This window comes from Alligator sinensis, unplaced genomic scaffold (assembly GCF_000455745.1).
Source record: "Alligator sinensis unplaced genomic scaffold, ASM45574v1 scaffold1282_1, whole genome shotgun sequence".
NCBI lineage: Eukaryota > Metazoa > Chordata > Crocodylia > Alligatoridae > Alligator > Alligator sinensis.
Window position 1 is genome coordinate 206919 of NW_005843239.1, and position 11865 is coordinate 218783.

General features: G+C 52.9%; 1 protein-coding gene across 1 annotated transcript; it reads left to right on the forward strand.

Moving 5' to 3' along the window:
* The first annotated feature begins 4204 nt into the window (after positions 1-4204).
* Positions 4205-5209, forward strand: LOC102369445 (myeloid-associated differentiation marker homolog). The gene has a single exon (XM_006038067.2). The coding sequence runs from the start codon at positions 4205-4207 to the stop codon at positions 5207-5209; it is 1005 nt and encodes a 334-aa protein (XP_006038129.2).
* The last annotated feature ends 6656 nt before the right edge of the window (positions 5210-11865 follow it).

Consider the following 11865-nt stretch of genomic DNA (forward strand, 5'->3'; position numbering starts at 1 on the left):
ATAAGTCATTGGTAGGACATCGGTGAGGATGCCATCTGCGAAGGTTGGGCGTGGTGTAGGGTGGAACGGAGCCATGCGATTGGCTCCCTAGAGCCTTGACCGCAAATATGGTGGTCACTTCAGTAAGACCAGGGCAGCCTCCTGTACTCTTCAGAACAAGTAACATCATCACCTGACAGCCCAGGAGACCCTGTAATTGCAGCCTGTGCCCTGCTGACCTGGGCCCTGCTCAGCCAAGGGCTGAGGGCAGCTGCCTGCCCCATGCTTTGCTGCTGCTGCTGGGATCTCGCTCCCCAGGAAAGCAAAGCCCATCAGAGCCAAGCCAGCTGGAACTCCCTGTGGCTGAAGTCATCGGAGGCTCTTGCTGTCTTGATCTCCCAGATGCTCTTGGCCTCACCATATCTCCGTCCACCCTCACCAGACCTGTCTGTGGCATTAAGGGCAGGGCTGTGGCCCCACATCTGTCATTCCTTGGCCACCCTGATTTGTGGTCAAGGCCACTTCTGCTTCTGGCTGATGCTTCCCTGCTGCTGGGATGTGCAGTGCCAGCCCCAAAGGCACAGGATCTGCTCCAGAAGCCCCATAGCTGGGATGGGTGAGAGCATGATTTCTGCTGAGCTGCAGTTTTCCAAGGCCCCCCTAGGATAGAGCATGACCCCCCAGGCACGGGGGTTAGATAGAAGCCAGAAGTTACCTGGTCTTGCTCCAGCCCCACACCCTGACCAGCCCCTGTGTCTGCATCCCCTCAGCCCCGGGTGAGGCTGACAGAACCTATGAGACCCTGCAGCTAGACAAGGGATCAGCCGAAGGAACCTACGACACCCTCCAGCTGGGCCAAGGATCGGTCAGACATGGGGCCCAGGAGCACAGAGGTGAGTGCAAGGGCAATTCCTACCCTGCCCGGGGCTCCCCAGAAGGGATGCAGAGAGCTCCCAGGGGTGCACAGCTGGCTTGGGTATGCAACAGGACTGCAGGGGCCAAGATCAGAGGATGGAGGGGGCAGGGGATGGAGGGGCTGTCCTGCCCCAGGGCTGAGGGGTGGACTTTGCTTGCTGTGCTCAGGCTGCAGGGCAGAGCAGGGTGTATGGCTGCCCCAGGCTCTGGGGCTTTGCTGGTGGCCACAGGGGCCAGGAAGGAGTGCCGGTGGCTGCAGGAGTCAGGGTTTCCTTTGCTGCCTTCAGAGGTGCTGGGTGCCAGATGCAGAGTGGTGCTGCGCTGTGTGTCTGCGTGCAGGCAGGGCTGGAGGCACCTTGCACACTCATGTGTTCAGACACACTCATGCACTTGTTCATAGACTCCAGCTTCCTGTGTGTGATGCTGCCACCTTCCCTGCAGTCCAGGTTGAGACTTGGGATGGGGATACGCCAGTGTTCCTGCTGGGACCAGCCTGCCCTCGCCCTCAAGACAAATCTGGGGGAACACAGTCCTCGTGCCCTCCTGGGCTGCATGCAGTGGTGGGAGCCCCTGCCCCGTGTGCTTCCCAGATGAGCTGCTCGTGGCTCCATTCCACGCTTCACCCTGGCTGTGCAGCTCCTGCCCCTGCCCCTGCCCCTGCCCCACTCCCTCCCTCACCGCGGGGGCCTTGACCTGCCCCCTTGCAATGCTTTCCCTCACATCAGATTAGCAGGACACCTGGGTTCTGCACGGGTCTCTGCCAGGGGAATGTGTGTTTTTACATGTGTTTGTGTCTTGGCCAATGCATCTGTGTATGCAGGTGTTGCCTGCCTGGGGTGTGTGTGTCTGTCTGTAGGGCTGGTGTGTCTGCACTTGTGAGTGTAGCTGGTGTGGGTGTATATGGGGTCCCTGGATGTGTCTGTGGGGCTGGCGTGAGCCTGCCTGTCTGTAGGGTGGGTGAGTCTTTTCTTGAGCTCTGTGTATATGTGTGTATGCATGTAGCTGTGATCTGAAGGCATGTGATATGATAGCTCAGCTGGTAGGGCATTGGGTAAGATCTGTTTAGGTAGCTGGTTCAAGTCTGGCTTGAAGAAATGCCTCCTTTGTATGCTTAGGGCCAGGAATGATCTAGTTAGGAAACTTTTGGAGGGGCTGGATGTGTATAAATCAGCAGGTCCAGCTGTTCTTCACCTGAGGGTACTGAGGGAATTGGTGGCGGTCATAGCAGGGCCACTGGCACAGTTGTATGAGCACTCATGGTGCTCTGGCCAGGTCCCAGAGGACTGGAAAAGGGGCAGTGTGGTCCTCATTTACAAGAAAGGGAGAAAGGAGGACCCGGGTAACTATAGGCCAGTTAGTCTGACCTTGGTCCTTGGGAAGACCTTTGATAAAATTATCAAGGAGCACATCTGTGGGGGCCCAGCAAGGGAGGTAATGCTCAGGGGCAACCAACATGGGTTCATTGCGGGCAGGTCCTGCCTGACTAACCGTGTTTCCTTTTACAACCAGTTTACAAAGTCCTTGGATGTGGGTGTTGAGGTGGATGTCATCTACCTGGACTTCAAGAAGACCTTTGAAACTGTTTTTCACCCCATTCTCATTTAAAAAAACCTAGGCAACTGTGGCATTGTTGCCTACACAGTCAGATGGGTGGCAAACTGGCTGGATGGTCACACCCAGAGAGTGGTGTTGGATGGGTCATTTTCAGCCTGGACGAACGTGGGCAGTGGGGTCCCCCAGGACTCGGTCCTCAGGCCTGTGCTATTCAACATCTTTATCAGTGACTTGGAGGTGGGCATGGAAAGCACGCTGTCCAAATTCACTGATGACACCAGGTTGTGGGACAAGGTGGGCACACTGGAGGAGAGGGACAGAATTCAGCTAGATCCAGACAGGTTACAGAGGTGGGCGGATGAGAATAGGATGGAGTTCAACGCAGACAAGTGCGAAGTGCGGCATCTAGGGAGATGGAACCAGCAACACGCCTATAGGCTGGGAACACCCTTCTTGTCAACACGGCGGCAGAAAGGAATCTGGAGTCATTGCGACTCCAGGATGAACATGGGCCGCCAATGTGAGGAAGCGATCAGTAAGGCTAACGGCACCTTGTCGTGCATCCCCAGATGCATTACAACAAGGTCCAGGGAGGTGATCCTCCCCTTCTATGGGACACTGGTCAGGCTGCAGTTGGAGTACTGCGTCCAGTTCTGGGTGCCGCACTTCAGGAGGGATGTGGACAGCATGGAGAGTGTTCAGAGGAGGGCCACTTGCATGGGCCAGGGGGCAGCAGGGCAGGCCCTACGAGGAGAGGCTCTGGAATGGACTCCCGAGGGAGGTGGTGCTCTCCTGCCTTGGGGGGTCTTCAAGAGTAGGTTGGATAGATATCTGGATGGGGTATTATGATCCCAGCACTCATTCCTGCCCAGGGCAAGGTGTCAGACTTGAACTATTCAGGTCCCTTCATCTATTCAGGTCCCTTCTGACCCTAAAAACTATGAAACTATGAAACTATGATCTCTCTCAAGCCAAGCTGGACCAGAGCCAGGTGTGGTGAACAGAAAACTCCCAGAATAGGGAGGCTCTGTGCTCTGGTCCTCCCACAAGGATGGGGGAAGCCCAGGGCTGGTCCCAGAACAACATCTGGAGGGGGAGGACCCACTGCCTCAAGCCAGCGCAGAAAGTGTGCTGGGTGGGTAAGATGGAGCCTGGGAGCTAGGACTCCTGGGTTCTCTTCCCACTTTGGGGATAAGTGCAGTCTGGGGGGTTAAAATTATGGGGCTGAAAGCCTGGATACCTGGGCTCTCTCCCAGCTCTGGGAAGGCAGTGGAGTCTGACCTATAAAGCACAGATACACCCCATATGCTGTGTGGTTATAACCACCACCCCAGTATGCACACATGCATACTCTCTGGCTGGGCAGCCTGGTAGTACAACAGGATGCCTGGGTCCCAAAATCTGTGTGCCTCTCCACTGGGCCTGGGGTCAGGGGAGGCGGGTTCTGTACATCTCCCTCTCCCCAGCCAGGCCTGGGGCAGGGAAACAGTGTGGTGGGTGGGAGTGGGGCTCGGAATGAGTGAGAACCAGCACCCAGCTGTGTGTGCAATGGTGCTACTCCCTGCTGTGTGTATGTGTGTGTATCCCACTGCCTTCTATCCTGTGCATGCCCCCTGTGTGCATGTGTCCCACTACCCTCTAAGCCCGTTTATCCCCCAGTTGTGTGTGTGTGTGTGTGTGTGTGTTTGTAAACCCTGCTCCATGCATACATGTGCCTGTGACTAAACCCTCCACAGCCCACTTGCACAGGTTCCCCATGAACCCCCTGTCCTGTGCCCACCTCACTCCTCCCATCTGCCCCCCAGGTGAACCAGCCATGCCAGTGCAGTGCTCCAGCTCAGTGGGAAACACCCAGGCACTGACATGTCCAATGGGCATCGTGCGCCAGCTGGAGGCCCTCTTCACCTGTGTCACCTTCAGCCTGGTGGCCAGCCGTGGGGACCAGTGGGCTGGCACCAGCAAGTGGTGCATGTTTTCATGGTGCTTCTGCTTTGCCGTGACACTTGTGGGGCTTCTGGTGGAGTCTGTGGGGCTCCAGCACCGCATGCCCATCTCCTGGAAGAACTTCCACATCACCTTCGCCATGTATGCCGCCCTCTTCACCCTCTCGGCTTCTGTCATCTATCCTTTCACCAACATCAAAGCCCAACAGTACTGCTGGAAGCAGGACTACCATATTGCTGCCACTTTCTTCTCGTGCCTCGCCTGCATGGCCTACTCCGTGGAGGTCACCATGATCCACACCACACCGGGCAAGGTTACTGGCTACATGGCCACCATGCCTGGGATGCTCAAGGTGGTGGAGACCTTCATTGCCTGCATCATCTTTGTCTTCATCAGCAACCCAATTGTTTATGATCGGCATGAGGCCTTGAAGTGGTGCCTGGCCGTGTACTGTATCTGCTTCATCTTTTCGCTGGTTGTCTTCGTGCTGTGCGTCAGGGAGTGCACTGGCTGGCTGCCTTGTGCCTCCAACAAGATCCTGATAGGATGCACGCTCCTGGCTGTGCTCCTCTACTCCACTGCCACCATCCTCTGGCCCCTCTACAACTTTGACAGCAGGCCCAGATACTGCCAGGGTCACAACTTCTGCACCAGGGACAAGTCATTGGCCATCACTGTGCTTACTGTCATCAACCTGGTGGTTTACCTGGCTGACCTGGTCTACTCTGTCTCATCTTCATTCAAGCCTAGGTGCTTGCACTGCTTGGGGGAAAGGACAGGGACAGGGCTATGGGGCCTGGCACCTGCTACTTGCTAAGTGGGTCCCAACCTGGGCTTCCTGCTGTCTCCAGCCCCTTCCCCGCTCCTCTCAGGGACTTGTCCTCTCTCACTTTCCTTCTTTTCTCTTTGCCTTATTAATTCTTTTTTCTGTGTTCATTTTCCTTCCTTTCTTATCTGTGCTTTCCTTCATTCATTCTTTCTCTCCTTCATTCTCTCTTTCCCCTTCCCCTCTCTCTCCTCCTTCCCATCCTTCCCCATTTTCACAGCTAATTACTTTGTTTGCCCCCCCTGCTCATCACTTCATGGCACTGTTGGGACAAGCACACCACTGGGGCACTGGCAGGACTTTAGGGGGTGCCCACTCAGGTGACCACCAAGGTCCCAACAGGAGAAAAAATCCTCATTCCCTCTCCCCAAACTGCTTCTCAGCCCCAGCCAGAAGCTCTTGTCTGCAATTCTTGTCTGGCCTCAGTCCTTTGTAAACATACAAAACAGTAGTCTATCCAAGTCACCCTACCCACCTATGGCTGCCTATAAGTTCATCACGAGGGCACAGAAGGGAATTGGTGAGGCTTTACTCACCAAGGCGCCCCCGGGGGTTACAAGAAATAATGGCCACAAGCTAGCAGAGAGCAGATTTAGACTGGACATTAGGAAGAACTTCTTCACAGTTCGAGTGGCCAAGGTCTGGAACGGGCTCCCAAGGGAGGTGGTGCTCTCCCCTACCCTGGGGGTCTTCAAGAGGAGGTTAGATAGGCATCTAGCTGGGGTCATCTAGACCCAGCCCTCTTTCCTGCCTATGCAGGGGGTCGGACTCGATGATCTACTGAGGTCCCTTCCGACCCTAGCATCTATGAATCTATGAATGTAATCAGTCACTGTCCTGATTGACAGTATTGTTCTTCGGCCTGGGTTGTTGCATTGCATGTTGATGGGCGAGGAATAGCTGGGAGGGGAAATGACATTCAGCAGTTAGCCCGTTCCCAAATCTCAACTAAAAATCAGTGGGTTTTAAGACTTGAAAAGTACTGCACAATCAGGAAACCTACCAGTGTCCGGCACTCTGACTCTCGGTCTTTGTCCTGAAACACCGGGTGGTGGTCGGAGGATTCCAGCCGGTGCAGTGCTGGGAAGAGGTGGGGACACGGGGTGTGGGACCATGTACACAGTGGTAGTATGGACTAGATCCACTGTGGGTGGCATTAGCGCTAGCACTCTTTGAGTGGGTACGGGTGGAGGAATGGGTGCCCATGCCTGAGGCAGTGGTGATGCATTTTGTTCATGAGATGGCTTGGGCGCATGAGGCTTTGGGGGCGGTTTGGCCAAATTGTCCACCCCGCTGTCCTACCTGTGTTGAAAGCCATGGAATAGATCTTTGGTTCTGTGGCTTGGCTGGTGTTTGTTTAGTTTTGGTGTTTTATGCTGTTAGTATGTGTGCTTTATGGTAATTTATGTAGGGTGTGCTCCCCTGCCTTTCTCAATGGGTAATGGCCGGTCATCAGTGACCATTCATTAGAGTCCTCTGAGGTGAGAAATGGCCTGAGCCAAAGGCATGAAAGGTACATGGAATATTTCATGAGAAGGCCCCACAGTGCTATCACCACTAACACCCACGCTTGTGATACCAACTAAAGGGTGTGGTACAAATACGATTAGAGGTCAGACATAATGATTGAATTTAGACATAGTGCTTTCTTTGCAAAATGCTTCTGTATTCGACATGGCTTGCAAATGGCTTCCGCATTAGCTTCTGCACACAAATTAAAAACATAAGATAAAAGACCCCCCTGTTAAAAAGTGCTATAACATAACCCATAATAAGTTAAGCATAGCATGAAAACCTAAAACATCCTGTGGAAATCTAGACATAACCATGGAAACGTTGACGTCTTGCGGAAACTTAGACGAAACAGTAGAAGCTTGTAGACGCTGTAGGATAGCCAATAACTGCATAACACGATACGGTTCTTTGTTTAGATAAGCTATAAAAAGACCCTCGGACAAAGACCGGGGGTCGACTCTGCTTTGGGCTACTAGCCCTCTAGTCGATCTTGTTTGTGCAGACAATAAACTTGAAATGGACCCAGCCTGAGTGTGTGACTCTCTCCTTGAGGTCAATCGAAAAAGCCTCCGGGGGCACGAAACTAGCCGTTTGGGCAACAAGGGTCCCTTCCTGGTTCCCCCACCCAGCCTGAGATTACATGTTCCCACAGTTATTGTAAGGGTCTGTGAACCTGCACCCTCTGCAGCAAGGGGATTACAACCCAGGGTCTTTCCTCTACCCAGTGTGGGTGTCTTGGGCTTCCCTTGGGCTTCCCAGCCCCCCACACCATGCTTTTCTCTCCTCTTTGTACCTTGTTGCTCCCCTGGCCACCCACACAGTCCCCCAAGACATGGGAGGCACGGTATGGGGTCCCTACAAGTTCCCCCTGTCATGCAGCCTGGCTTTCTCTGGCCAGGCTGATTGCTGCAAGCATACAAAGACACTTCATCCAGCAGCCAACAATTTATTTTAGTCTTTGAATTTGGGGCTCCACTGCCCAGCCCAACAGTTCCCTGAGTGATGCAAGGCACAGGTAGACACCCCAAGGGATGCACCTTGCCATGGCTGGCTACCAAACCATTTGCAAGCCAGTCGTTCATGTTTCCACACAGAAAGACCCTACCTTTGTCCGCCTGGTCCCTGAGGTCCCCCTAGCATCCAGCCCGGGTTTCTCTGGGAAGCATCCACCCATGGGCTGGCCACCAAACCATTGACAAGCTTGTTCCTTTGGTGTTTCCCCCTCCACCTTTTTGACAGCACTGTCCCTGCATGGCCATGCATACTTTGCCACCCCTTAGCTTTGGCCGGGCCTAGCCAAGGGGTGTTGCACCCTAGGGGCTTCACGCCTTGTCTGTAATCTCTGCTTGGGTGCTAGTTTCAGGGTGTCCCCGGTGTTCCCCCAGTCAGTTTGCATTGGCATAATACCTACCCATGACACTGAGCCCCAAGGAGTCTTATTCTCTCCCCCGCACCTCCCCCCTCCCACACACACTGCTAGGCTGCCGACTCATAGCCCGCCATGCATGCTGTACTAAATATGTGTGTGTGGCAGAAAGCCACCTTTGTTTCTCCCCCAAAAACTCTGCTATGTGACAATTGTGATTAGGATGGGCCCAGCAGAGGATACACACCTTTACCTTATCTCTTTGGGTAACCTGAGCTGGATACATTCCTGACAGGTGGGGGGTGGGAACCTGCTACCTCTGGCTATGTGACTGGCATCCCATACCTGGGTGAGAGGCTTCCTTCCTGGTGGGCTAGAGTCTGCCCGGCAACTAGTGATGGTTAGCTGACAGCCAACAGGTGCTGACCTCCATTGTACCAGGTAAATTAGGTCACAAGGGCTATATAAGTTAAGGACTGCCAGAAGGAGGGGAGCAGCAGCCATGAGGGTTACCCAGGAGCAAAGAAGAGCTGGACCGTCTGAAACTTGCCCTATCTCTCAAAACTCATGATCAAGGAACGGCTTGCTTCCAGAGGAAATCTCCAACAGCCTCTGGATGGTACTTGAGTAACATAACTGAGATCCAACTAGATATACAGCTTGCAGTAACTCAGATGCAAGATCAAAGGCTACCCAGCCGCAGGAGTTTGCTCTATGGGATTTCTCTGATATTGCTCTACCCTGTACCCTAGTCTAACCCTACCCTCTGTGACCAATAAAGTTCTCCTTTGTACCTAGTGTGGGAGACTTATTGAGGGGTGGGTTTAATTATGCCCAGGAGGCCCCTTGGGTCTGCAGACTAAGGGAGACTATCCTTTTTGGCCCCTGACTTGGGGAAGTGCCCCAAGTTCTTGTAGTGGACCTGTTGTAGTGGGTATGGGGAAGGTTGAGATACACCCCAGAGCTAGGTGCAATGGTCACATATAACATTTTATCACAGCCCTCACCATACACTGTTATATGTGGCCATTACACTCCAGAGCTGGGCACACTTGGGTCAGTCCTGGGTCAACACAGCTATGTCTGGAGAGGTGAGGAGACAGTACCATGGTCTGCTACTATGTTTGGTGTGAACTGTCCTGGCAATGAGGGAACTGCCTGGGTGACCAGTGGGGTCACCCTAAAACCAGCACCCCAGCAAGCTGACAGATGAGGTGTGAAGCCCCTGATGCTCACCCCAGTTGGAAAGCCCAACAGGTTGTGTGGTGGCAAAGGGTGGCAAAGGGTGCAGGGACAGCACTGGCATGGGCAGCTTCCCTGTCACCCAGCAATGTTGGTGACCCTATTAATCCCCAAAGTCTGTGAAGGAGCAAGAGTGCCTAGCTTGGAAACAGGCACTTTCAAAATGGGAGGGGGAGGCAGAAAAGACTGCAGATAGACCAGGCTTTTCAACGGTCCGGTGACCTGCCAGGGCAGGGTGCACCTTTCAAGGTACCTACCTTTGCCTTCCATCACTCGGGGAACTGTTAGGGAAACATGAAAGTCTGGCTTGGAGGGGACTCCAGGGACCCTTGAATTCCCAGCTCATTAAAGAATGTGCAGTGCTATTCGCAGCCCACTGTCAGGTGTCTGGGGTACAGAAAAGCATTGCTGAGGGGTAACAAAGCATTTTGGGATCCCATGGGGGCAGCTGGCCAAGCAGCCAGCATTGTAGGGACCCCGTGGGACAGTTTACATGGGTGAGGGAGAAAGATTGTCTAGCTCTGAGAGAAGTTGGGTTTTTTTGCTTGTTTGTTTTTTACTTTCGAAGAGTCACTTGGCAAAATGTTGGTGGTTGGGAAAGGCAAAAAAGACCTGACTTCAAGTGCTGCACTCCCACCTGGCCCAGCCCCATTGGTGGAGGGGCCCCGCTCCCACTGCAGGAGAGCAAAAGAATAAAGAAAGAAAGAAACCAATCACAAAATATATTCCTAAACTTCCCCCTGCTGTACTTTAGTAGTAGCAGGTCAGGAGGATAAAATTGTTATGACATGCCCTCTAGTGTCTTTTACTAGTAACAGCACAGTAACCAATTAGGAGTCTTAAAGGCATTACCTAATGGAGACGTAACTCAATCGTCATGTGAGAGGGAAATAAACCTAGGGAATATTTTTAGGTACAGATACCTGATAACATGGACAAGTGCCCTCAGTGTCCATCTCTTCTCGGGCACTCCAGTCCCACCTCTCAGAGTGCATGACCCTTGTGCTGTGCTATAGGTGAGGACCATGCTACATGGTCCAACCACCCAAAGGAAGAAGAGGGGGCAGATTCACCCATATAACCCCAGGCAGAGAGGAGGCCTGTAGGATCTCCACTCCAATGACTTGTGCATCCCCCAGAAGGACTCTCTGAACCCCTGGCTGTGAGGAGACACTTTGGCCTCGGGATGATGTGAGACCCCCACAGCAGGAAGCCCAAATCCTCCCCCTGCCCCATGGGATCTGCTTGGCTTTGCTCCTGTCATGCCTCCTGCAGGGCAGGGAGAGGGGGTGGCATGTGTCCTGCTTTTCCATTGTCAAAAGGTGGACACCCTACACTGGAGCACCAGTGCCTGCAGCAAAGGCCCAGACATGGCGCAGGGGACCCCATCATTGCATCTGGGCCCTGCTCAGCCAAGGGCTGAGGGTGGCTATCTGTCCCACGGGTTGTTGCTGCTGGGATCTTGCTCCCCTGAAGGAAAATGGCTAGAGCTCCCTGGGGCTGGAGTCAGCAGAAGGGCTGGGGAAGAGCTGTGACCTGGAGGTCAGGTCTTGGTGCCCAAGGGGCCGTGGGCTCACCCTGCCCCAAGCCTGAACTGTGGGCGAATTCCAGGATGTTCAGAGACATTTCCTCTGTAACCCACACCAAATGTACAAGCCATTTTGCATTGCAAAATGTGTTGCGGTATATTGTAATGGGACTAAAATAGTTTTACTGTTAAAGAGTGTTTTTGCTGTGTCAACTGAACCACAATTGTCACATGACAAGTTGTTAGAGGTACAGTGTTATATATGTAGAAATAAATTAGATTCTGTATTATAGATTAATAGAAATATATTATAGATTAATATATAGATATAAAAATAAATATTTTTGAAAAAATAAAAAGTGTGTAGTCACACAGTGACCAAAGTTGTGTGTAATACCCACGCACACTTCGGACTCTGTGTGGTCAAGTGTGTTCTAGTTTTATTTTGCTGTGTATTTTATTAGTGCTGTATGTTTTGTGTCCTCTGTGCAGTATGTATTGTGCTGCCCCTTTTTGAAATGATTAGTCTACATTCCCAGTGTTCAAATAATGCTTTCTTCTGGTTGGGACCAAGTGATGTGGTCAGAAAAGCCGTTTAAAGGCCAGGGCCACCTGGGCTGGGTCTCTTCTTCTTCTTGCTGGGGCTGCTGAAGCCTGAATACTGATTTGGGAGCCCCCCCAAAAACCTGCTTCCTATGCAGGGGTCACTCCCACTCTTCACTGACGAAGCAAACTGGAGCAATGTGAAGCGAAAGACTCAGATACAGGGAGAGAAAGTCTGTCTCAGGGCTTGAGACCTCTGTTCTCTCCCACTCCTTCCCTACTTTGTTTTCTGCATTTTGAGTGGGATGATGCCATGCAGGCAGGGTGGAGCAAGGGCATCAATCCCTGCAGCAAACTGGCCAAGGTTGGAGCCTGGCAGTCTTGCTGGCATGTTCCGGGCAGGGCCGAGAGCCGGGCCTGTTCTAGTTGCTGCTAAAACTTCTTTTAGGTTCA

Coding starts and splice junctions, on each gene's coding strand:
- LOC102369445 (XM_006038067.2), top strand. CDS start 4,205: ATGAACCCCCTGTCCTGTGCCCACCTCACTCCTCCCATCTGCCCCCCA.